The 27,531-nt window shown below is 44.5% G+C and overlaps 1 protein-coding gene across 3 annotated transcripts in view; it reads left to right on the top strand.

The window, feature by feature from the left end:
* The window catches only part of LOC119647734 (peroxidasin), a 215,687-nt gene that overhangs the window by 26,173 nt on the left and 161,983 nt on the right, over positions 1-27,531 (top strand). For all 3 annotated transcript variants that reach the window (XM_038048843.1, XM_038048841.1, XM_038048842.1), the window contains exon 2: positions 16,217-16,638. In XM_038048843.1, the coding sequence (XP_037904771.1) occupies positions 16,487-16,638 (152 nt within the window). In that variant the 5' untranslated portion in view covers positions 16,217-16,486. The remainder of the gene's footprint in view (positions 1-16,216; positions 16,639-27,531) is intronic.

Genomic DNA, 27,531 nt, shown 5'->3' with positions numbered 1-27,531 from the left:
GTTTACCATAATATAGTGAACTTTTTGCCCTTTTTTGCAGTTCTCACCTTATATACCTGCTTTTCACCTTTTTGTGCAGTATAGGACATCCAAACAGCCCCTTGGTTCTTATTGTTATTCTTGTCCATTCTATTTTCAATGAGACTGTGTTTCAGTTTTATTATCATCATCATCAACGGCGCAACAACCGGTATCCAGTCAAGGCCTGCTTTAATAAGGAACTCCATACATCCCGGTTTTGCGCCGAGGTTCACCAATTCGATATCCCTAAAAGCTGTCTGGCGCCCTGACCGACACCATAGCTCCATCTTGCCTCGTCTTCTTTTCCTGCCATAGATATTGCCCTTATAGACTTTCCGGGCTGGACCATCCTCATCCATACGGATTAAGTAATCCGCCCACCGTAACCTATTGAGCCGGATTTTATCCACAACCTGGCGGCCACCGTATCGCTCATAGATTTCGTCGTTATGTAGGCTACGGGACCGTCCATCCTCATGTAGGGAACCAAAAATTCTTCGGAGGATTCTTCTCTCGAACGCGGTCAAGAGTTGTCGTAGACCGTTGTTGATGTCGAATGGTCTTGAGAGTGATCCTGCTGCTTTTATCTGGCCTCGCCCATTGGTCAGGGTCAGCTTAGTCAGTCTTACCAATTTCGTCGGTATACCGAAATCTCTCATGGCCGTGTACAGTTTTACCCTGGCAATGCTATCATAAGCGGCTTTAAAGTCGATGAATAGATGGTGCAACTGTTGTCCATATTCCAACAGTTTTTCCATCGCTTGCAGCAGAGAGAAAATCTGATCTGTTGCTGATTTGCCTGGAGTGAAGCCTCTTTGGTGTGGGTCAATGATGTTCTGGGCGTATCGGGCTATCCGGCCTAGCAACATAGCGGAGAATATCTTATAGATGGTACTCAGCAACGTGATACCTCCGTAATTGCTGCACTGTGTGATATCTCCCTTGTTATGTATGAGACAGATAATGTCTCGTTGCCAATCGTCAGGCATTGATTCGCTGTCCCATACCTTCAGCACAAGTTGATGAACCACTTGGTGTAACTGGTCGCCTCCATATTTAACTAATTCGGTTGTAATTCCATCAGCTCCTGACGACTTATGATGTTTAACCCGATGACTAGCTCGGACTGTTTTTCCTATACTTGGTGGTGACAGTATTTGTTCATCGTCTTCAGTTTGCGGGACCTCCAACTCGCCGATGTTCTGGTTGTTCAGTAGCTCATCAAAGTACTCAACCCATCGCTCCAATATGCCCATTCTGTCGGATATCAGATTTCCCTCTTTGCATCGCCAGGATGAACATCGAGGTGTGTAAGACTTCATCCCAGGTTCTCCCAGGTTTCCTTTTTCCGTCTGTGAATTCGCTTCCCCTCTCGCCGGAGTTCGTGATAAGTCTCCGCGCCTGCCCGCGTTCTTTGAGAATGCAACATTACTCGGCATGCGGCATTCTTCTGTTCCGTTGCTAGCTTACATTCATCGTCAAACCAGCCGTTCCAACTTCATTTGCGGCTGGGGCCAAGCATGTTTGTGACCGTATTTATGATAAGGTTCTTCAGGTGATTGTGAAGATCATTTGTTGATGCTTCGTCTCCAAGATCTCTGTTGACTGCGGTTATTGCGGCATCCATGTCCTTCTTATAGGTGTTGCGGAGGGCTGAGTTGTGGATGGCTTCAGTGTTAACTCTGAACTGATTGTCAGAGGGGATTCTGGGTGGTGTTGTTATTCGAGCTCGTAATACTATGCCAACGAGATAGTGATCCGAGTCTATATTGGCCCCCCTACATGTTCTGACATTCATCAAGGCGGAGAGGTGGCGGAGTTCGATCAAGACGTGGTCAATTTGGTTGAAAGTGGTCCCGTCTGGAGAGGCCCACGTATGTTTATGGGAGCGCTTTCCGCGCAAACCAGGTACTTCCAACAACCATTTTGTTTGACACTGCTAACTGAATGATCCGCAGCCCATTATCATTTGTATTTTGGTGTAAGTTATAGGAGCCAACGTATAGCCCGAATACGGGCTCCCTCCCTACTTGGCTGTTAAAATCCCCAAGTATGTATGATTTTGATATCATACTTGGGACAGGCTTCGAGGGTCCGCTCAACTGCCTCGTAGAAGGTATCCTTCTCCGACTCTGCAATCTCCTCTGTAGGAGCGTGAACGTTAATGAGGCTTATTTTTCAAAATTTGCCACGCAAGCGCAGAGTGCATAGCCATTCGCTTATGTTTTCAAAGGCGATAACAGCAGGTTTCAAGAAACCTACTAAGAGCACATGGTTTACTGGATGGCCACTGTAATATATGGTGTAGCGACTCTTCTCCAGGAAACTGGTCCCTGTCTATCGCATCTCTTGCAACACTGTTAGATCAGCCTTATATTGGGACAGGGTATCGGCTAGCTGCTCAGCAGCATTCGGTCTATACAGGGAGCGCACGTTCCATGAGAAAATGCGCAAATCGTTAGTCCGTTGTCATTGCAGGGTTCGTCGTTGTAAAATCCATCCTGTCCGAGGTTCCTTCGTAACTTCGGTTTTCCGTGTAGGGCTGTCAGCTCTACCCAACTCGAACCTGGAGGACCAGTACAATTTATCCCGTCTTTAGGCGCGGGAGACTCGCCTTCATCTTTCTCCGTCTGTAGCTTTTCGTTAAGAAAGAGCTCCCAGCGGTCACCACGTGGAGGTGGAGATAGGATTTGGTAGTAGAGCTATTGGTGTTGATTGAGCAGGCGTTTCCCAGGTTTTATGCTCCATCGTGGGTACCAATCCACGTTTCGCCCTGGGACTTATACTACCTTTTGACCACCAGTTTTATTATCGTCATGCTTAATACTCAAATCAAGAGGCTTTTTGGTCCTGATATCTGATGGTGCGTTCATGCGTGGTAGGTCTGGATGCGGCGCAAGTCTCACGTTTTCCTTTGGATGTCAGTTCGGTTTTGGCGGCTGACCTTTTTGCCGTGCTTCAGGCCATCAAGGCGGCTTTCAGGATCGGTGAGGAGAAAGTTGCAATCACTACCAGCTCTCTCCATACTTGCAAACAAAATACGTCACGCATGCGGGGCACCCTTTAAATAAACTTGCCCATGTAGAGCTCCGTAAGGTTCTTGGTTCTATTTTCTTAAGAATTGCGAGTTCCAAAGTCCACATCCACCCGATATCACACCGGGCCATATGGGGAGCAACTTACTCCCTCTTTTTTTGGTCCACGGACCTCTCGTTTAGGACTTAGGTTCCAAACTTTAAAAATATTAGGCGATGATGGCTTTACGGTTCCTTACCAGGGAAGAGGCAAATCGTTAGAACCTTACATCTGCCTTGGGAGTAGCGTGACCGAGGTCGTAGATGTTAAGTACTCCGTTATATAATTCGCAGAACACAACATGACTTCGAATGATATTGAGCGTAAATCCGCCCACATTTTGACCAAAGCTTGGCTAGAGCTGAACATATTTTTTTAAGAATTGCGGGGTGCCAAGTCTGTATCCACCTGATGTCGGGCCGGACGAAATGGGTTCTAGTCTCACAATTTTGGTCGAATTCTCCCTTGTAGGCAATTCAGGATCACTTCAATAGAGAGTGGGATGATTACATTTTGGCGATATCTCGTGTCAAAGGACCATTTTTGACACATTGACGCTGTTTTACCCATAATTCAACCTCAGGCTACGCGTATGGTGCTCCAAAGTCATTGCCGATCATTTCAACGCGTGGGCTTTAGACGGGGGTAGTCGAGTGACGAACACCAGAGGCTAAATCCTGCTTGAAATCTTCGCGAAGCTAGACATCGTGCTCGCCAATGCTGGATGCTGCGACGCAAGTTCTATCACAGTAGGAAACCAAACTACTGGTGGAACCAAGAAATCGCGCTGTTAAGAGTATCGTGTCTGCGAGCGAGGCTTTTGCCAAAGAACTAGAGGGAAGCCAGAACGTCGGCAGTTGGAGAAAGAATACCGCGATCTTCGAAGTAGCCTTAAGAATGCTATACGGGAAAGTAAGTGAAATTGCTACAAGCAGTTGTGCCTTGAAGCAAAGACATCGCTGCTTACAAGATTGTAATGAACAAGATTCGTGGATAAAAATCACCTCAAGTGACGTCTCCGCGACTCTTGTTCCAAATAATCGTATTTCTTTTCTCAAAATAGGAAGAAAGTGGGCCTCAGCCATCGGTTCACCTGGATGTCTTCTCAGTCTTCGTAGTGGCCGAGGTGGAACTTCAAGAGGTCTGCTGCTAAAATCAGTCCCGCATGGTTCAAGGCAGAGGTTGGTTCTACTACCAAAGCCCCAAAAACCACCTGGCAGACCCTCTTCATACCGCCCTATGTGCCTTTTAGACACTATGGGGAAGATGTTAATTTGAGAAATATGGCACCTCATCTACGCTTCTAATGAGGATGCCTTCACTGACCTTAAAAGCCGACACTTGTAATGAAATCGTCCCAAGTCCGTAGTAGAGCCAGCAGGCAGCTTGTTTCCGGTTCAGCAACACCGACAGCAAGGAAAGTTTCTGGCCTATCGTCTTTCTCTTCTGTTTTGTTGCCTGGCGACAACTATATTTTTTTGGATACCAAATGGTTCCAGAACGTCACTTTTTGAACGATGGCAGCTCAAAGTTGAAGAAGGAGTGGTACTGCCGTAATATTTTAGGTTTATACTTATCGAATCGGAGTGAAGCTTGACTCCTTGTGAAGATAAAGTCCTTATAGCTTGGAAGTTTCTTTCGAAATTATTCGCACTGCTCAATGCCGTAACTGAATGGATTGATGTCGTCATATAAGACCCATCCATCGGGTTCGATAGTCTTAGCTGCAAATGAAAACTTAGCCGTTGTCGGCCGAGTCTTCTTTGCTACCCTTTGGACTAAGGACGAGAGAGAGCCGATGTCGTTTCGGTTTGCCTTTAACTGCAGATGCCCCGGATAGTCTTTCCCTTGAATTTTGACACAGCCCAGCAGTTGCAGTTTGCCATAGGCGGTTTGCCCGAAGGTGGTCTTCCTGGAGGCGGTTGGTTCAGACACATTATTTTGCCTGTAGGCTGTTTTTGCCCGAAGGCAGATACTTATCCGTGGACAAGACTTTGGCTTCAGCAGGTAGCGCCCGCTGGAGTCCGGGGTCAGGAGAACTGACAAGAAGGTCCTGTTTTAGATTGTCTTTAAAGATTAGCTCAAAATTGGATTTATCCTAAATTGAATCTGAGTCTAGACACATCAACAAGCTCAAGGTTGCTCCTTTATTCAGAGCAACATTATATTTTTGTTTGTAAAAGTTTTCATGGTTGGCTGGGTAAGGGCCAGATGAAATTGGGGGTTAACGGCCATTGTGACCATTGAACCTTTGGAACGATAGTTACACCTTGGCTTAGAGTTATCGCTTAGCTTCGGTCACCTCTGGTTTCCTAGAGGTTCGTCCTTACTGAGCTCCGGAAAATGGAAGGAATATATTGCTACAATTATGTTCTAATTGTTGTTTTTAAAATAATCCGATATGATAACTAAGAAGGCATCACAATATCTGTTTATTGTAAATGTGGACCGATAGGAGCTCTTAAATGGGTTGAATTACTGAAGGTTCATAAAGTAGGAGAATTAGATCCTTCAGTCAATTTCTAACAATTGATAATTTGTGGGTGTTGTTTGCGGGAACTCTCAGTCTCTACTTCCGTGTTTTTTGGCACTCAGAGCTATTTTTGCTAGGCGTTGATAGAACTTCTATCAGGGGGGATGTATGAATGACTTCCTCTAAGAATTTCAAAGAAGTATATTTAGAAGGCTAAGATAACATTCCGCAAGATAAAATAAACTAAAAACTGTGAGATGCTGACTCCCAGTGATCATCTAAATTTTATACTAAAGTAATTATCGCACATTTCCCTTGCGGATCTTCCGGGGCTCATAGTATATATATTCAAACACTAGTGAAACTCCGGAGTGGTTCCTCTCCAGTCGCTATGTCATGGGCTAATAATACTATTTTCGCAGAAGCACGAAAACCATGATAATAATCCCAAATGGCCGAGCATAATCATCGTGGTATCCATGCAATGCGGCTGGGGTAGTCACATGAACAGCATCAACACAATTTCTACACAATAGTGGAGGCACAAGATAACCAGAATTAATCAAACATTTTGGCGGTGTGGGAAGTATCGCCTAGAAATGAGATGACCGCATTTTAAACTCCATTCCGATTAGTGTTTATGTCATTTTAAAGTGAAACGGGTCATGACTATCATGAGTTGCGTTGGGCAAACTATAAAAAGAAAAACAATAAATAAAAGAGTCATGTGACAAAGATAAAGTTCGCCGAAATGGATCTTTTCTATCAAGCACTCAAGTGTCCTTTAAGAATATCCTTATTTATGAAAGCATGACATTCTTTCTTCTTGTGAAACAATGAATGTTTCAGTTGAAAATATGGAGTTTTTCTGACGAAAGGTAGCTTTTATTCCTGATGCTATTGTTCCACCCTGGTTGCCATGTCCTGGAAATACCTATCCACTTGTATAGAGATATAGAGCATTTGTTAGCATATCTTCAAACAATATTTTTTTGTGAATTCGTCTTTGATTTGCTTGCACGTTTTGAATTTCCTTTTCCTGATTATAAAGCAGATTGAGCCAAAAAAAAAAAGTAGAAATGATACAACTTTGGGGAGACTTGACATCTAGTAAAGTGGTAAAAGGATGACCTTTATCCTGAACTTTCAAGTTTCTTTTCTTTTGATTTACATTTTGACTTTTTACGATTGGTGTTAACTTCCTCTGCTACAAAGGATAACAGCATCTTAGAACAAAAGAAAATAAATCATCCAACCTTCTTGTCGCTTTATTGAGTAAACTTTTCGGAAGGAACAATATATTTTCCGATTCTTGTTTACTGAAGTAGATGGAACTGCGTTTTTTTGTGGTTCATGACAATAATCCTTGATAAATGGAAGATTTCATTAATACCTTCATGTGTGACTATTATTAGCAGGAGAGCACAGCTACAAGAAATCGAAGATAACTGCAAAATTCCAACTTTCGTTGTTCTGACTACTCAGTGGGGCTTTTGCCATCCAACCCCAATGTGTTGGGGTAAAGCCACCAGATTTTGTGAATAAGTGTTATACTTATGTCACTCTGGAAAAAGCAATAGCATTGTTGGATCTGAAACCTGAAACTATAGTTAGTAAGTAGGGTCATCATGCCGTAAATCGCAACCTCCAGGTCGGACTAGAGGGGGACAATTGAGGCTAAATCCCTCCGGGCCCGAAGTTTTCTCTGAGATGTGAACCCTATCCACCTTCGGCTCGGACCTCCTCTCTACGGCTTTGCTCATTTATGAATATTTGTTAGTTCAGGAAACCCCTTGCCATCTGGCCCCTCCGCCGGTGAGCTCAATCTGCTTCGCAACAAGAAGAGCTCGAACATAATGCGTAACACGACTCCTTCAGCCAACGCTCCTAAACATCTCCCTCACCATGGTGTCTGGAGATAACTCCCCTGTATCTGCGTAAAGCTGCTAATGAAAGTCGTTCCACCTTTCACAAGAAACAAAGGTGTGTTCCACGTTGACCGCTTTTCCATTGCAGAATACACAATCAGGAGATCATGCCTTTCCAATCTTGTGCAGGTAAGACTGAAAACCTCAATGCCCACTTAAAAGTTGGATGAGGAAGTAATCAACCTCACCATGCGTTCAGTTCAGCCATGGATCCAAATTGTCGATCAGCCGCGCAGTTCATCTGACTCTCGACTCATCTTGCCAAGAGATTTGCCACTCGGTAAGTCTGCATTGACGTTCTTCACGGGCTCTTAAATCTTTGTTCTTGTAGCTGAAGATAGCTCTGCGTTCCTTGTCAAGGCGATCAACATGACGGTCGGTTCTGAGGTAGTGCGATAAACAGACGCCACTCGCAAAGCTCCCCGTCTCTGCACTTGTACACGGCGCTTACGATGCACCTCCTTGTCAAAAGCATCAGCCCATAACTCCACGCCATAGAGTAGAAGGGACTCAGTTGCTCCCATAAGGGAACATCAGCTGGAAGATACAGGGCCTCCAAAATTCACCATTAGCCCACTCAAGGCCGAGACTCCCGCTGCAACCTTGTTCGCAGTTACTCTGATTTGCTCTAAGAAGCTCATCTTCGAGTCGAGCATTAATCCAAGGTATTTAACCGTTAGTTTTGACTTTACAGTCAGTTCAACGATCGATATGGGACGCAGGGCCGGCCATCTCTTTCTGACCAAGATGGCTTCTCCGGTTTTTTACATCCGCTTACCCGTCGCATCAATATGCCAAGTCTGCTGTGAGTCTGTTCAACAGTGCCTCCGGTAATGTCCACATAATCGACCAGGCGAAACTCTTCTGGCTTGTCGAGCCTTAGCAGATTATGGTAGGAAGCGTTCCAGAGGTCCGGTCCTAGGATGGATCCTCGTGCTACTCCCCACGTAATCTCCAACTTTCTCCTGCCCTTTAACGTCTCATAGAGCAGGGATCGGTCTTTCAGATATTGCGGCTGTGTGCCTCGGCTCGTTGAACGGTATCCACCGTGGATTTTCCTAATCTGATCCTTAACTGCCTTGGGGATAAGTCGCTGGCTACGCGGATCGCTTCAGTTAGCCTACTCCTGATGAACTTTCACAGCCATGTCAAACAGACGTACACAGTGGTCTGTATGCAGACGGCAGCTCAGGGACTTCTTTTCTTTTACTGATTAGAGGGAGTCTCGCAACCTTCCAGCGACAAGGAAAAATACTCTCCTTCAGGCAAGCATTGAACGCCTCGAGGGGTAAGTCTGGTCATTGGCAGAGCACTAGTTTGTAAACTTCCGCTGTGATACGATCAGGACCTGGCGCCTTCTTGTTTTTCATGGTGAGAATTGCTTTATCAAGCTTGGCGATTTTCCGGATGACAAGTTTATAGTCAAGCCCCCGCGGGTCCTCATTTACTTCGTTGACTAGGTTCTGCCAACCGCGAGTTTTGCTTTTGTTAATCGCACTGCGGAGTCTCCGTTCTACTAATCTATAGTCCGCCTTTATGGCGCATGCCTCTTCGCAGGCACGTAAACGTTGTGCCATATGGCGGAACTTATGACACTCCTTCCATAGGTTAACAATGTCTGCTGTCTACCAGCACAAAGAAGACTTATTACGGCTGGCGTGGCCTCACACGCTCTCGTCATCAGGTTGGTCCATCATTGAGTTTACGACCTGGCCAACTGTAACGCAACCACCCCCCGAAGTGCCCTCTGGTGCAACTCTGCCCGTTCCAAAAGCTTGGATGAATTTCCCGGGACGTTGCACACACAAGGGAACATCGGGTTGGTGCACGCCGGTAAGTAGCATCAAATACTTCGAACGCGATATATTAGTGATCGCTTGCCGGGAACTCTTCCAGGACTCGCTACCCCGTCTACCAACGGTGCCGGAGGTTGCGATCCAAAAGCTATATCAGAGAGTCTTCCTTCACAGCGTTGGCATGCTAGTCGTCCACGGGACTAGTTCGACGATAACTCTGCCACTCTTCGCTTTCCATATGCAAGACTTCCATTGCACAAATGTCTTGGCTTCCGTCGGCTTAATGAGCAGTGCCGACGGTCTACCCTACCGTAGCCTCCTTGTCTTTGGACAGATGGTCATCTGGCGGCGTAGCGAGTTTCCTCCTTTTATCCTTCTTTATCTTCCTTTTTAGGCCCTGGAAACTACTTGGTCTCCTCCAGGCACGTCCTCCTCTTTCCACCTTTTCCCCAGTTCGCTTTACAGTGGGCTATCTGTGAACTGTTTGGAGCTTGCAGTACTCTGAACGGGAAGTACGGCTGTCCTCGGGGTCCTCCGAGATTCCCAGTGTATCCCTACATGTACTAGTAATAAAGAAATAAAAAATAAAAAAGTTTCCCACTACTGAGGCACAATGCTCGCTTGATACCGATTGTCAACAACTTCTACCCATTGCTAAAATTGACAAAGGCCTACACGAGTGATAGTATAGGTTTCGGTGCAGCTACTCCTCTGTAAGTGCAAGAAATCTGATTGCAGATTTTCTAAGATTCCAAGCAAATTCTGTGTTCTCATTCCTCCCCGCTAGAAGTGAAAATGCGTTGAGCTGGGTGAATTTCTAAGGAATTATGGGTGCGTTGGCCGTAATAGATATATCACGGCCTGGCGTGTTTTTATTTTTCGTAGGGAGAACTGCTTATTCAAGCTTTTTTATGGTGGAAACCGGCAGTCCTCAACGCCTCCCCCATCACCTCATACGGGATGTTTAGAAAATACCGCCCGCACAATGCGATGTATTTGATCGGGGTTAAGCACGTAGGGTTTCCCCAAAGCCCGAATTTTTGGAGTTACAAGTTTATAACTGAGCCGCCACGGATCTTCATTTACCTCGTCGAATAGGTCTCACCAGCAGTAAGCTTTACTTTTGTGCATCGCGCTACAGAGTCTCCCTTTGGCAGATTTGTACTCTGTTATTGTAGCCCGTGGTCCTTCCAGACGTTTAAATATTGTGCCAACCGGTGAAGACTATGACAATCCTTCTGGAGACTGACAATTTTCGCGGTCCCGCCAGGGCATGGAAGTTAGGTAGTCTATCGTTATTAAGTTCATCACTGAATTTACGGTAGAGTCAACTGCTATGCGACCAGTCCTCAGAGTGCCTTCAAGTGCAGCCCGCCTTACCAAGAGTTTCAATGAATCACTCGTTGTTCACCGTCAGGACGTTCTACGTGCAGGGGGAGCGCCGGGCTACTGCACTGCGTCAAATAGCTTGAACCACTTCGAACAAGATGTATTGGTGGTTATTTGTTGAGAAGTACTCGCCACGTTTCCGCCGACGGCGCCAGTGATTCTGATACAAAGGTTACGTCAAGGATGCAAGGTGTGTACCGCAACGTTGAAGTGGATTCGGTGTTTAAAACTACAAGCCTCATTCTAGCCTCCATCTCTGGGATCCGTTTCCCTGTGCAGTCTGGTTGATGCATGCTCCATTCAAGAGACCTAGCATTGAACTCGGCATCGAGCAGGATTCATTTATGTGTACCCACAACCGCGTCGAATATCCGGCGTCGTTTCATTTATTGCTAGATAAGCGTATAAAAAAAAACATTATCCTTAAACACTGAATCCAGACAAAACTATCCTCGACCTTGGTTAAGGACCTGTAGTCAGTGCCGTCTTGGACCCAGATGCAGCGGTAGCCAATAAGCCTAGGAGGTATGAAACTCGGTCCATGTTCTGGTATTGCTCCCTTATCAGCACTAGATTACCTTTTACCTCCGCAGTGAACTGCGTTAGCCACTCGGGACAAGTTGAGCAGATCATGTCAGCCGCGTCCTAATCCTTTTCAGATCCACCCTGAGGACTCGAAACTGCTCTGGTCCCGCAGTGACTTGACCGCATCTACGGCATGCCGCCTTCCTATCAGATGTTCGGCAAGCTGTAGATGTATGCCCATAGTGTAAGCGTCTGTAACACTTGGTGAGGGCTATACGCGTTCCTATCCTACATACCACCTAGCCAATTTTGGTTTTCCTGCTGTAAAGTTTCTACCAAGTTGGGCTCTAAAATTCGCAGAGGTGATACCTGTGCAAGCATTGGTTAACACCGGACGTTCACGCTTGATGTCCTCCTCCACTTCGACCTTTTCTGTGGAACAGTCAGGATCTCGGATTTCAAGAGAGCACGTACGCGCTAGACTGTTAGCTGTTTTCGGGTCTAATTCAACGACACCTTCACCACACTTTGTCTCCTGATTTAATGAATAGAACCGGCGGCTAGTCTTTCTTCGTTTCCTCGTTTTTTCCGTTGGCGATTTATCATTCGTAACCGCCTTGAATTTGGGCATATGGTTTTTCAACGCCGTGGCGTGTCCTTTTGTCTTGTTTCTCTTTTTGGACCCTGAAGACTACTTGGTTAAAGTCTCTTGTAGATGCGTATTCTTTTATCCGTTTTTTCTCCTTTGTAACGGACTGCCTTCGATCCGTTTGTCGTTTACGGAATTCTCATCGGGAAGGGGTTTCTACTTCTGCTGTTGTAGAATGAAAGGAGGTCCAAAAGTTCTTCCAGTTCGGTCGACCAGTTTTTAATGCCTTTGCTGACTTTCTTCCGGAAGAACATTGTGGACTGCCTGTGCCTTACTGCTTCTGCGCGATTTTTGATAAGCCTTTTTCCTTGGAGAGTAGCCAAGACAGTTGGTTACTCTCCCATTCGGCATATGTTCGAATTCATCTACCCTAGAATTGAAATTTCTCTACGCTTTTTCTGGATCAAGAATACTGCAGGATACTAGATGGAAAAAGTGATAAATTCTGTTTTACGTGAGAAATCTCAGGGTTTATAGTACGAATTATTATTATTCTGTTAACGGAAAGTCGCACAGCGCCCTTGAAGAACTATTGTGCCCCTTTTACTGGTTATAGTGTACCTATTGATCATAGTATCTCAAGCAGGCCTGTAACCGTTAGGAACTTTAGTATGTTCCCTACTTCCAGATCTTTCAGCTTTGCATCTGGTATTAAGTGTTCTCCCAGATGTCTCGACCTACTTTGCACAAGTGCCGGACACTTTCGCAGGACGTGTATAGAGGTTTCGTCCTCCTCCTCACAAAACCTACAGGCAATGTTTGTAGATATCCCTAGCTTCAATAGGTGATAGTTCAGCCAACTATGACCAGTGACAATTCCCACTATGATTCGGAGGCTCTTTTTGGTGAGATTTAAGCAATCCTTTGTGCGCATGGGTTCGTATCCCCCAATAAGCACCCTGGACTGCTCCTTCCCTGGTAAGCCCGCCCAATATAGTTCCCTCAACCGTTTTTCTTCGTTTCTTAGATTCACAGCCATGAAACCGTTTCCGATTCCACAGAAGGGTTCTGGCCCGTGTAAAGACGTCCCTGCTCCCTTCTTGGCTAGTTCGTTCGCTGCCTCGTTGTCTTCCAACCCAGCATGGCCTGGAACCCAAAGTATCCAGACCTTGTTGGACGAGCCGAGTGTATTTAGTCCCTCAAGGCATTCCCATACCAGTTCAGAGTTCACCTGGTTGGACCTAAGTGCCTTGATCGCTGCGCGGTGAGAATAGCTATGTTCTGCCCGCTGTAGTTCGTTTGCAGATTAAAGGAGACACATTTGTCTATGGCGTATATTTCCGCCTGGAATATGCTAGCGTACCTGCCCATTGGCTCAAAGTACATTTTTCTTGTACCAATGACACCCGCACCCGCTCCCTCTGCTGTGAGGGATCCGTCAGTGTACGAAGTAATCAGTTGCTGGTTTAAGCCTTATGTCGCAGCCACGCTCTCCCAGTTTACCTTGTTACTCCAACTTGTTTCAAACTTCTTATCGAAGTGAAACTTCGTAAATTTTGGTCGAGCGTAGTTCCCAAATATTTGACTTCTGTTTCTCGTTTCACCTCCATATCATGTAATGTTATGGCTCTCAGGTGATCCAGCTTACGCCTCCTAGTGAATGGTACTATGGTGGTTTCGGTTGGGTTGATCCGCAGTCCCACCTTCCTGCGCCAGGCACTAGTAACCCTTAGTCCAGTTTGGATTCTATCACATAGGGTATCTTCATATTTGCCCCTACAGATTAAAACAATGTCGTCCGCGTAACCCTGGACTTGTATTCCAGTATTTGTTAACACGTCCAGGAGTTCATCCACTACCATACTCCACATTGGCGGCGTTAGTACTCCACCCTGTGGACAGCCTTGAGTGGTGTTCATGATAATAGAATTTGTACCTGTCGGTACCTCTATTTGCCTGCTTTCCAGCATTTTGCCCATCCAGAGTGCCAGAGTGTTTCCCACTCCTTTGCGGCTCAGGGCATCCTGTATCTCTGTGTGCGATGTGTTGTCGAATGTTCCTTCGATATCCAAAAACGCGCACAGTGCAATTTCTTTTGTTTCTATGGCATCCCGTAGTACCTCTGTCAGCTGATACAGAGCAGTTTCAATTGACCGTCCTGCCTGGTAAGCGTGTTGACAGTGATGTAGGGGAGTACGCTTTAGAACGTTAGTTCTAATATAGTTGTCTATGACCTTCTCCACCGTTTTGAGTACGAACGATGTTAGGCAAATTGGTCTGAAAGATTTAGGGTGAAAAGGATCCTTTTTACCAGCTTTCGGAATAAAGATCACTTTTGTCCGTCTCCATGCCCTTGATATGTAACCCAGTGCTATGCTCACCCTTTCCACCCTCAGAAGAGACTCTAAGATAATTCCTAGGCCTCTCTGGATAACTGCTGGGAAAATGCCATCTACTCCGGGAGATTTCAGTGGTTTAAAAGTTCCCACTGCCCATCTTAGCCTAGCTTCTGAGCATACCTCTTTTGCTAGTTTCCAGTTCTCTTTCCTTCCCCTTTTACTCGTTGTTGGGGTGTCAGGCAGATTGTTGTCGCTTGCCGCCGAGGGGTAGGACCCCGGGAAATGAGTTCTTGGAAGCAGGTGTACCCTGTCCTCCTCATTCTCGGTGAATGTCCCATCTTCCTTTTTCAAGCAGACAGAGGATATTCCCCCGTCTTTGGCTACAGCCTTGTACAGCCTGGTTGCTTCTGTGATCTGTTCGATCCCTTCACAGAATTTCCTGAAGCTGTTCCGTTTCTCTTCCCTGATCGCGTTGCTATACGCAGTCAGTGCATTTTTATACCTCCGCCAGTCCCCGGTTCGTTTTGCCCGGTTAAAGAGTTTTCGTACCTCCGTTCTCATTCTGGCTAAGTTCCTGTTCCACCATGGTACATCCCTTGATGACTTGACTGTCTTAGCCGGACAGCTAGCCTCATATGCGTCAATGACGATTGTGTTGAGGTTTTCTACCACCGTTTCTAATTCCAGTTCGCTCCTGATGTCACCGCCCCCTTGAAGGTGGGCAATGTTATTGCTCAAGTGCGTTGTGTAGGATTCTCAATCCGTTGTAGTACGAAAGATCAACGTCGCTAGAGCTGAAAATGTGGTACAAGAATATATGGTACTTGGGGAGATGATAAAATCGGAAGAAAGCATACTTTTATGTAGTTATTTTCGTAATTATAAGAATCCAGAACGATCTGTTGAAGGAGAGAAAGGTTGGGAGGTTTAAAAAGTCAAAATCTTGAGGGTCAAACGGCAAGAGTAACCCAAAGAGTGATATTTAAATGATTGCCGTGTAGACGCAAAGTTAGTGGGGCTGGGATTAGCTTCTAGTGTGTGAGATTCCCTTACGCACTTGTTCAAGCTCGAACGTTTTGATGAAGCGAGTGCATCCTTTAAAGGTTTTTATCATGTTCACTTACAGATATCCTGTTCGCTTATGATAACAAACCATAGATCCGTTCTTTAATAATCTAGTTCTCTCTTGACATATAATAAAATATATAGTTATCTGGCTTAGGTGCTTCCAGGCTATGTATTACTTCTCCTTGTCTCCGCAGAATAGACGGGAAGCGAAGCTGAATCTCCTGACTCACCAATCTGATTATTACAGCTTCAGCTATATCCTTTAAATGTGTTAGGAATTGAACCTAAAGCAAAAGTAAATGTCGAATGTCAAAGAGTCCGCCATTCCAGAAAGGTGGTACCAATGGTTAGCTATTCAAAGCGTAATGTTTTATTCTTCTTTCCTCGACAATATGAACATATCCTTGACTTCTACAACAAGAAAATTTACGAGGCTCAGTAATTTTGCCCCGGAGCTTTGCCTTGCTGATACGACCGGCAAAGTCAGGGTGAACTCCACTTATCTTCTTCCTGCCTATTATATGGATGTATGTACATATCAAAAAAACGAAATCCTTCTTTTTCCGGACTGCACTGCAGATGTTGTCCAGAGATACATTTAACACCACAGAAAATCCGCAGCTAGAACGTAATCACCATCACTATCGGTGCTCGAATATGTTGGATTTTTCGTAAGGACCTTTCATGAAGTTCACATTCCTTTTCATCTCATCTACATATACCGTATTCTGCTGTAGGTTGCATTCGCTAGTCTCGCTGAAAAATTCGTTTCGATTGTATAAATATTGAGTCAAATTGGTATTCATGGATTCGTTTCTAGAAATGTTATAACGTCCTTTCAACTAAAATACGTTTCCACGATCTAGATACCAGCAAAAAGCGGCTAAATCCGCATACATACGTAAATCCAATTCTAAATTTCATTAGAATCTCGACATTTGATGTGAAATCAAAGTGTCAACTTTTCGCTCCTTTTTCAATAGCAAGTGCATCCTTTCTTCTTTCTATTGCAGTTTCGATGCTTCCAAGGAACGTGGAGTGAATACGGAAAATACACAAGAGACAACAGACAGACGGGAAAAACGTTAAGTGGCTAATGGAACAAAAGGGCATTCAGTGATTTTGTGGTGAAAAGGATAAAGAACGAATTGAACGTTTCCTTTGTTAAAGCCCTCGGTGAAAAGTAAGGCTTAAAGGAACATCGAACTCATCGCCCGGGAGGACGATAGACCGAGTGGAACTGTGGAGCACTGATACCATCGTATATAAGAATCAAAACAAGGATGCTGGCGCTGGTCTTTTTCGTAGCAGCATTAATTGGACCGTCCGTAGGATTACCATGTCCGAGAGGATGTACGTGCGAGCAGGGCCGAGTTCGTTGCATAAATGTTCATTTATCAGCAATCCCTGCGGTGCCATCGGACACAATAGTGCTGTAAGTATAATCCTAGAGAACTAGACATTCCATAGCAGAAGATACGTAGAACTGTTAAGCGATAAATTCCTTGTCTGTTTGTTCTTGTAGTAGTGCTAGGGTTCTCGGTCAGTTGTAGCCAGGACCATTGGGTTGTAGTTTTTCTTTCTTCTAGTCGCAACATAATCATATTTATCCTTTCATACATTTTGGAATTCAGGCTGTTTTGTGGAATGATTATCAGGATTTGTGCCGGTGCTACCATTTCTTTGAAAGTTTAAAATTTTTTTTGTATCTATTAAGTGGTTATCTATTTCTATTGAGGTGAAGATAGAAAGAGAAGAGATATTGTGTAGCCCTAACAGTCATTATTCTGAAAACAATATTGCATCTACAAAGTTGTCCCCTAGGTCGTTTGACAGTGTTTAAGCAAAGCATTATTACAGCCGATTCAACGGCTGTCTATCTGTCTGTCACTTTCGAAATACACTGACCATGGCATACTAATATATATTTCTATCCATTGACCTCACAACTCACTGCTCCACTCCATAAGCTGGGTATTCACTCCAGTTAGTTCGAGGTTTACCTTCTTCCATTCACGGTTCGTTTTCTTGGCTTTCTCTGCTACATAGTTTATGTTGAATGGATCCAATCATTGAGTTGACCTCATCTCAATCCTCTCGTTTCGCTGGTACTACCAATTCACCTAGGTTTTTCTCCCAGCAACCTTGACAAACTTTTGCCATCCGTGTTCTCTGTTACTGTGGCTTTTCCGGGACAGGATGATTGTACACCATACATCATTGAACGTTATGTTTCACCAAAGTTGTTTCAAAACATAACTTTGTAGACCATCTACAATGTACTCCTTAGGTCCCCCATCGGCATAGAACCAAAGTGTTCTTTCAGCTGTCGATAATAACAACGAGATAGCAGGGAGTACCAATTGTTTCCAGGATCTTCCATATTAAGCTCCGGCATCCCGAATTATAAGAATTTCTCATATCTAGGGCAACTGCTGCGGAAAATTTGCTGGTGTTACTCTTTCTGTCAACCACATCCTCGGCTAAACGAAAAACCAAATTGATGTCATCATCATCATCAACGGCGCCACAACCGGTATCCGGTCTAGGTCTGCCTTAATGAGGAACTCCAGACATCCCGGTTTTGCGCCGAGGTTCACCAATTCGATATCCCTAAGAGCTGTCTGGCGTCCTGACCTATGCCATCGCTCCATCTTAGGCAGGTTCTGCCTCGTCTTCTTTTTCTACCATAGATATTGCCCTTATAGACTTTCCGGGTTGGATCACCCTCATCCATACGGAGTGACCCGCCTACCGTAACCTATTGAGCCGGATTTTATTCACAACCGGACGGTCATGGTATCGCTCATAGATTTTGTCGTTGTGTAGGCAACGGAATCGTTCATCCTCATGTAGGGGCCAAAAATTCTTCGGAGGATTCTTCTCTCTAACGCGGCCAAGAGTTTGCAATTTTTCTTGCTAAGAACCCAGATCTCTGTGGAATACATGAGGATTGGCAAGATCATAGTCTTGAACAGCAAGAGCTTTGACCCTATGGTGAGATGTTTCGTGCGGAACAGTTTTTGTAAGCTGAAATAGGCTCTGTTGGCTGACAACAATCGTGCGCGGATTTCATCATCGTAGCTGTTATCGGTTGTGATTTTCGACCCTAGATAGGAGAAATTATCGACAGTCTCAAAGTTGTATTCTCCTATCCTTATTCGTCCTGTTTGACCAGCGCGGTTTGATATTGTTGGTTGGTTCGTTTCTGGTGCTAACGTTGCCACCATATATTTTGTCTTGCCTTCATTGATGTGCAGCCCAAGATCTCGCACAATTGCCGCCTGCTCAATCCGGATGCAGGCAGTTTGTACGTCTCGAGTGGTTCTTCCCATGATGTCGATATTGTCAGCATAAGCCAGTAGTTGGATGGACTTAAAGAGGATCCTACCTCTTGCATTTACCTCAGTATCACGGATCACTTTCTCGAGGGCCAGGTTAAAGAGGACGCATGATAGGGCATCCCCTTGTCGTAGACCGTTATTGATGTCGAATGGTCTTGAGAGTGATCCTGCTGCTTTTATCTGGCCTCGCACACCGTTCAGGATCAGCCTAGTCAGTCTTATCATTTTCGTCGGGATACCGAATTCCCTGATGGCCGTGTACAGTTTTACCCTGACTATGTTATCATAGGCGGCTTTAAAGTCGTTGAAATTGATGTCATCAATATTTAATCTGTGCAAACGACAGTCTGCCAATTTGGTAGGCCTCCAAAGTAACCTTAAGAAGGCTATACGGGCAAGTAAGCAACATTGTTACTAGCAAGTACGAATGCTTGGGGCGCTGCTTACAAAGTTGTAATGAATAAGATTCTTGGACGAAAGTCACCCCAAGCGACGTGCCTATAACTCTTGTTCAAAAGAATCGCATTTCTTTTCCCACAAGAGGAAGAAAGTGGATTTCAGCCAAAATGGTTTACCAGAACGTCTTCTTAACTCCCAAAGTGACTGGAGAGGAACTTCGAGCGATTTGTGAACGAATTGGAGATAATAGGAATCTAGGATTGGACGGGTTTCCGAGCAAAGCCCTGAAGTGATTGCTACAATCTCAGAAATGAAAACTCAACACTGCCTCTGTCGCTAGAAGTAATTTTTATTCAACATATATCGATATTTCGGGAACAACTTGTTCCCTTCACCCGGCACTGAAGAAGCGAACAAGTTGTTCCCGAAATATCGATATATGCTGAATAAAAATTACTTCTAGCGACGGAGACGGTGTTGAGTTTTCACTTCTTAAAACTTTTTGCTAGAAATACCGCGAGCGCGCATTGATGTTAAAATCTAGTCCGCATGATTCACAAGTACATTGGCAGGAGTGTTTCCCGCTCAGTGGAAAAGACAGAGGGTGCTACCGAAGCCCCCAAACCCACCCGCACTATTGCTCTTACTATTGCTCTATCTGTCTTTTAGGCAACGTCGGGAAGACCTTGGGGGTATGATATACAACCGGCTGCTTCCGTTCGTCGAGCTAGCGGATGGTCTATCGGAGCGGCAGTATATATGTTTCAAACGGCGCGGTCTACGGTCGATACAATAGCAGAAGTTGTGGACTTGGCTCCAGAGGCTGTCAGGAATGCCTTTAATTTGGCCAACTGAGGTTGGATTAAAGGTATCCTGGATAAACTGGGTATCCCTAGTTACTTAGCTAGCATAATCGAGAGTTACCTCGTGGAGACACTTGTTTAATACAAAACGGATGACAGTCTGAAATAATCTGTTGTGACAAGCAAGTATTCCTCAAGGCTCTGTATTGGGGCCCCTGCTGGGCAACATAATGTATGACGGAGTACTCGGCCTTTGCGTGCCAAAGGAGGCAACGTAGATTGGTTTTACAGACGATGTAGCGGTGGTGGTAGTTGCAAAACACCCTGAGGACGTTGAACTGTATGGAAGTGAAACCATTCATGCGATCGAAGCATAGTTCTATGGATGCATCTAGCGGACGATAAGATGAAGGACCGCCTTCATTATTAATAATCGAAGAAAAAACAATACTGTCAAAATCCAGGTTGGTAATCACGGGGTCGTTTCAAAATCGGTCATTGGAGACTTGAAAGTGAAACTTCAAGGGGCACCTGGACTATGCAAGTAAATCGACCACAAAGGTTATTTTACCTCTAAATCTGATGATGCCTAATATTGGAGGCTCACAATCTAGTCGCCGCTGCTTATGGCAGGGGTGGTCAAATCCATCCTTCTACACGCGGCTCCTGTCTCGGCAGGAGTCTGTACAACATGGTGAACTAGAAAACAATGAGTTCGGCATACCGGCTAATCGCGCTGAGGGTGTGCAAAGCAAATTGGACAGCATCTGGTGAGGCAGTGTATTTGGGGGGGATGGTTCCCTTGGATCTTCTAGCAAATAAGGCGCAATTTCTCAAAAGGGAATCAGGCCAAGTACATATTGAAGCGATTGGTTGAGTATTTTAATGAACTGCCCCTCAGCTAGAATACCGGAATTTCCGCAAACTGAAATAGTCTGCCAATCTATCCACTTAAGAATCATAAGTTCCTAGGAACCGGAAAAATTACAGTTGAATATGGGGGCGACCATCATCCACTTATATATGCTTGAAGTTTGGAATAATGACGGACTGATCATCTATAGGATATACACTCAGAATATCATCGGTCCACAGTAAAGAGGCTTCATTCTAACAACAGATTAGATTTGAACTCTGCGGCAACATTATCGATTTCAAGGGTGCATATGATAGCATTTATGGTTGCCATTTACCCCTTACCATTTTACCGTGTTGTATAGCGCGCCAACCACACCTATGCACCATCGTTCGCGGTCACCTGAAATGAGCTTCAGCTCCCCCACAATTTCCTGAGATCCCTACACTCCCTCGCTAATATCCAGTGCAAACAACTCTTAGGGCTCTTGGTCTATCTTGGAAGAGTGGATTCCACTGCGCCGCATAGCTAGCAATATAACTGTCGTACCTCCTTAATATGTGACCTATTCACTGGCACTTTAGTTTTGCGATCACAACGCATGCACCGGATGCCAGGCATGTGCGTCGTCCAAATTTTTCTTTTGTAATAATATCATGCCAGCATACTCCTATCATGCAACGCAAACGGGTGTAGACGGAGGCTTGGAGTTTTTGGGTAACAGTGGGGGTCATGTGCTACTTCCACATAGCAACATAGAAAGAACACTAGCACAGAACAATCTCAACTTTATCTTGATGTTGTGATAATTGAATTTCCAGATTTCAGACAAGGCAGCGAAAACGGATCTAGCACTCTTATTGGGGACGGGTTGGGCAACAGCCAGTTCGGTGCCATCGCCAGCAGAAATCACGCTTCCTATATATACAAATTGATTGACGCTTGCGATGCTCCGTCCATTAACACAAACAGGGAGAGTACCATAACCTGTCAGACTGAAAACCTTGGTTTTGTTGACGTTTGTCTTCAGTCCAACTCTACTTGCCTCTCTTTCCAAATCCAGAGCCCTTTCACCAAGGTTCATGATCCAGCGATAGAGCAAACAGATGTCATCAGCGTAGTCGAGGTGGTTGAGAAAAGATGTCATGACCCATTGAACTCTTGCACGTCCTCGGGACAAGGTAGCATGAAGAATGTCACTTAATAAAAAGAAAAATAATATCGGTGACAAGATACAAGCCTGGCGGACTCCGTAGTGAATCTTAAACTCCTCTGAGATTCTACCTCAATGCAGCACGCGACATTTTACGCCTTCATATGTCGCTCTGATGATAGCTATTAGAATGCCCCTCCTGCGTAGAGTACTCCAGATTCACGCTATCGAAAGCTTTTTCGAAATCGATGAAGATCAGGGGATGCGAAGATCTAAGATGCTGTGAATGTTGGAGAATCCGGAGTGAAAAATAGGCTGCTCTCTCTCAGTCTAGCTTCCGATATGTTCTTTAATACGTTCCAGGATTATTTTAGCTATTATCTTTGTGACTGCAGAGAACGCCCTTCTAATTGTCACACTCAAAACGAGTGCCCTTCTTTGGAATCTTAACGCTCATCTCTTCTTGCACTTTCCGAGAAAGGCCTCAGATTCTCAGGCTCTCTTGCTGGGAAACGTCAATTTCCTCCGCTTTAGTCTGTTTCAATGCATTGACAGCGGAAATGATTTGGCTGGAGGAACAGTCCGTATCCGCATGTTACGGTGACTAGCCATTTAATCAAGAAGAGGAGGAACCTCACCGGTTAAGAATCGCGGTGAAGTGTTCTCTCGCCAGTTGCTGGCCATCGAGGATGAGAAATCGATCGTTAACCTTCTTCACAGGACCATCGAGCGATTTGAGACCGCATGCAAGCTCTTTCGTGATGCAAAAATTATTACGATCAATGACATCTCCCGATTCCCTGACCACTGCATTCGTAGCGGTCAATAGAACCTTCAATCCCTTCCTTTCATCGATTAGCTTCCACGCATCCGCAGTCAGCCAGATCCGACACGGCCGACGACCTGTGTGGAACCGGGGAAAAGAGCTTTTTTTTATGAGTATCCAGACCTTTTTGGACGAGCCAAGCGTATTCAGTCTCCCAAGGCATTCCCATACGAATTTACAGTTCACCTGGCTGAACCTTAGCGCCGTTATCGCTGCTTGGCTGTTGGTAAGAATAGCTATGTTCTGCCTCCTGTAGTTCCTTTGGAGATTAAATGAGGCACATCGGTCTGTAGCGTATATTTCCGCCTGGAATATGCTTGTGTGCCTACCCATTGGCTGGTCTATCCGAAGCCTTCTTCTTGGTTTCAGTCCTTCCTTCAGGTAACGCAGATACCATTTAGCGCCGCGTGCCTTTGCTTGTCCTTGCTTTTTGAGCACTGGTGTTTACTGGTTGTTGTCCTCCCCGTATACCTTGAATGCACTGCTTGACGTCCCAACTACTTCTTTCTTGGGTGTAATCGTCTGGCTCTCAGCATTTCGGAGATGTGCCTCCGCCTGGTTAACCAGTTTTTGTGCGGTACGGTGTCCCGCTTGTTTGGCTGCAGTTTATTATTTTATTTTATTCCACGAGTATGAGGGTTAGGAAGTCCGCCATGCCATTGCTCCTCGTAGCATGGTAAGGTCTAATTTACTCACTGAGGCGACCAGGTGTCAGTGAGGCTCCTTTCCAGTCAGTTGCCCCCCAACTGCAAACTATCCAATGGGCGCGGTTCGCATAATACCCTGGATTGTGGGAGGTGTTTTTCGACTCCCTATTCTAGATCCGTATCGTTTTGTTAATAGTAGGGTCACCTCGTACAAAGTGCGGCTATTGCCACTCACTAACGGTCTAGGTAGACGAGAGGCTTGGCCCCTGGAAAGCCACACATCGTCCTAGAGGAGAGACAGCTCACCCTCAAAGAGAGATAGTTTGGCCTCAGGGTGCTATATTTAGCATCAGTCTATCCTGCAGTGCACTGCTTGACCCCTTGCAATTTTGTTCTGTGGGAATACCTTAATCCAAATTTTATCGTCTCCGGTCCTTCCCTTGAAGGCCTCAAAAACATAATCCGGGCTAATATCGCAGAAATTTCTGCCAAAATACTTCAAGTGTGGAAATCTTTGAATTGATATCCATTCTCTTGCTTTGATATCTTCGTTATCCTAAGCTTGAATTTATGCGTTGAATCGACCAAATGGTGTAACCACTTGCATTAAGGATTAAGAAGTTAGGAAGTGAACCCCTCTAATATGTGGCGCAGTGAAACCTTACAACAGTAGAGATGTATTCCTTTTATATAAGGACGCGTGAATTCACCCTCTGGATGCCTTTTAATATCCTCAATCGATTCCAAACCGGCATCCGCCAAACCCAAATTACTCGGAGACAGCTATTTTTATGAAGTTGCGATTGCGACAATAAGTGTAAGTACCATCATATTAATTTTACAATTAATGAAGAAACTAAAGTTAGCCGACTCCTACGGGTGGCTGAAAAAAACCGTACTTCGCCCGATCACAGAAGTTAAGCTTTGTAGAGTGATTGGTACTTGGATGGGAGACCATTGGTGAACTATTTTATTTTTCTCAAATTATACGCTACAATTGTCGTCAAGTCAGTAACTATCGTGTGCTGTCCAGGTTATCCTTGGAACTGTGCTCTTGAATTTTTGACTGACTACAAAAGATACAGACATACTCCGCCCACTTTCTACATAAGAAAATCATAAAATCTGTCATATCTTTTCATTTTTAGATGTTTGCATTACGATGTAGATTATTTCGGCTCTAAAGTCCATCCTGATGCAAGTCCCAATGTGCCGAAGGTGAATTTTGTAAACTATTAAAAACCCTGCCCACTTTTGACGGTCAGTTCATTAGAGGTGCACTCAGAGTAAACCAAAACGACGAATATTGCCAATTTTCCAAACATGGTGTATATACCTTCCTTGATGATGAACCATAACCAACTTAGGTTGATAATTTGATCATCTCCCAACTATATGTTCATTATATCTTACTCTTGATATAAGTCAAAAATAAATCCTATCTCCTTTAAATACCACGACTAATCTATATTAATTTGACCTACATCGTGAATCCTGTTCTTACTCCCAACCTCTGTAATTTCCTTTAAGATCTGAAAAATATTAAACTCTATTGAATTTGAACTGATGGCATTCCTTAGAAAATCAAGTATCCATGCATTGTCCGTATAATGTCCTTTAGATAAGTATCTGAGTTTCAACACATAAGATAGATAGATTCATCCACCACTGACAACCCTGATTTTCATAATCCTGACTTCATCCCTCAAAGTCCCATTTACAACAATTGTGTTAGAATGTACAGTCATGAATGTTGTTTGCCGAGCGAACAACAAACATCGATGTCCAGACATTATTCAGGATGAATCCTAGCAGCAGGTTGCATATGGTGTGTGCTATACGTTCCACTGAACGCTGATCCGATTTTATCCGCTATTGGTTTTATGTCAAGCGTTATACTGCTCTGCTGAGGTTTCCATATTTTTTTCACCATTCTCATGTGCACAGAGAGAGAGTTGTTGCCTTGTCGACTCCGGACCTTGGGCAAGAGCCCGTGATTTTACCTAATGGCAAAAAGCATCTGAAATGTATCCTTTTAGTAGCTAAGTGGATTAGACCTCAGATATTTTTCATTCTTTTTGTGAAAAGGAGAAATCTCATCGATGGAGAACCATCCAAGTGGATCGGGAAACTTAATTTGTGTTATTGATTCAATTGAATTCACTATAATGGAATGTAGCCGTCCGGTGGCTGCAATCGGGTTATTTGTGCTCCTTTCATTTCCACTGGAAGCGAGCATTATCGGAATAAATCGATTTTTTATTAGCCTCGCTTGGGGGTGGGATGATGAGGGCTCTATTAGCTTCAAGTACTATTCAGCCTAGAAAAATTTCTTTTAATCTGCCAGAAGTGCATACCCTTCGTACTCTTGCAGTGAAGTGCATATCCTGAATATCCTTGTGGTGAAGTATTCGATAACCTTTTATTTTGTATTTATGATTATCATGGCCCTTGTTCAGAAAATCATTTTTCCTCTGCGCTTTTCTAGAGAAATGCAATGTAAGATTGTTTAAGGAACAATAACACTCGGCGCTTTTGTCGGAGCTACTCAAACAAAGGACTCAGAAATTTTCTTTTAAGAAAAAGTAGAAGGCTACAGACTTAACATGAGAAAGATTAAAATTGTTTGGTGGTTAAATGGTTTCTACTCTAATGTGATATGTTTAATTCGAATCAAAGTTTTTTTTGCTTCTTGAAGGTGGGGATTTATGTGTGCTAAATAGTTAAGCTTCTAAAAATTGCCTTCGGAATGTCCCTCTAACGAAGAGCACTCTAGAAACACTCCCTACTGATGCTGATGCTGTCTCAAAATTTATGGAGCGGAAATCTTGATCAGAGTTTATCCTGCGCTCATGTCAATATTCGCGTTCTCCTCTCATTCATTCTTCCGGCTGACTTCTTCCTGCCTAAGTTTCTTACAGGTCCCTGCTATCACTTTTTCGACTTCAGTCTACACAACCTACATTTCAACATATAATGCATGATATTTTAAGTGCTGCTCGGTGATAGCTACCAATGCATTCGTCTGAGCTGCGAATCTTAGGCAATAAAATAAAATATGTTCTGAGTTCTCTGAAATATTCGGGCACTTTGGACAATATAGCGTCAAGCCCAAATCGATTGAGATATGTTCGATAACCTCCGTGTCCGCTCGAAAACTAAGTTAGGTCGAAACCTTATTCGCCGTGGGGTCGCTCGGTTTATTTCCGTCCCATATGATTCTGTGGTTCCAGCATCAGCACTTCGAGAATTTATTCTCGTCAAGTCCAGCCTTACCTGTGTTAACCACCAGGCTAACTGTATCCATCGTAGACTTTCCCTTTCGAAAACTGAACTAATCCTCAAAGAAACCATCTTCTTTTTCGGCAATTGGAAGTAATCTGTTATAGATTATTCGTTCGAATAGTTTGCCATTATTAAGCGGCGCCTACCGCTGGAGCTAGGAGCTAGGAGTGCATCTGGCTGAGAAAAAGCCAGTGGTGCTGCATCAACAGGCTGCTGTTTGACTGCCTCAAACGCATGGACGGCCTCAGCAGATCACGCAACCTCGCGGGAGTTTCAAGTTTTGGGCCCAGACAAGTAGGCGTTAAAGATCGCTTGGTGATGAGCGGCATTGGGCATGAAACGACGATAGAAGTTCAATATACCCCAAAACCTTTGGAGATCTTTCACCGTGGTTAGCAGGGGAACGCTCTTAATCACCTCAGCCTTGTCTGGTACAGGTTGGATACCATCAGGGGTTACTAAGTGGCTGAGCAATTTTACCTGACGTTTGGGGAATCTGCATTTCTGAGCGTTTAGGATAAGTCCGGCCCGAAGTAGACGTTGAAAAATGCACTCGAGATGTTCCAAGTGTTCAGATTCTGAAGAGGAAAAAACCAAAACATCATCCATATAAACGAAACAAAAGTTCAAGTTTCGCTAGACAGAAAGGGTGAACCTCTGGAAAGTCTGCGCAGCGTTGCAGTCGAAAGTCATCCTGGTGAACTCGAAAAGTCCGAAAGGTATGCAGATAGCCGTTTTTGGAATGCCTTCGGGAGCGACAGGGATCGAAGATCGTAAAAATACAGCAATTCGTAAGTGAGTGCGCAAAATCATGGATGAGTGTCGTGGAGAGGTCGGGAACTGTGCGAATATTCAGACGCCTATTAAGTCATTAAACACTTTCTTCGCAACAGGGGGGTGAAAGTGGACGCATCCTTGAGAAGATTGGAGAGCCGGTAGTGTTGATGTGGTGCTGGAAATCGTGTTTAATTGGCGTGGAGAAACTCCTTTCTCTAGTAATGTTGCGGTACTTTCT

Source organism: Hermetia illucens, chromosome 2 (genome assembly GCF_905115235.1).
Source record: "Hermetia illucens chromosome 2, iHerIll2.2.curated.20191125, whole genome shotgun sequence".
Taxonomy (NCBI): Eukaryota; Metazoa; Arthropoda; class Insecta; order Diptera; family Stratiomyidae; genus Hermetia; species Hermetia illucens.
This window is presented reverse-complemented; position numbering and strand designations above follow the sequence as displayed.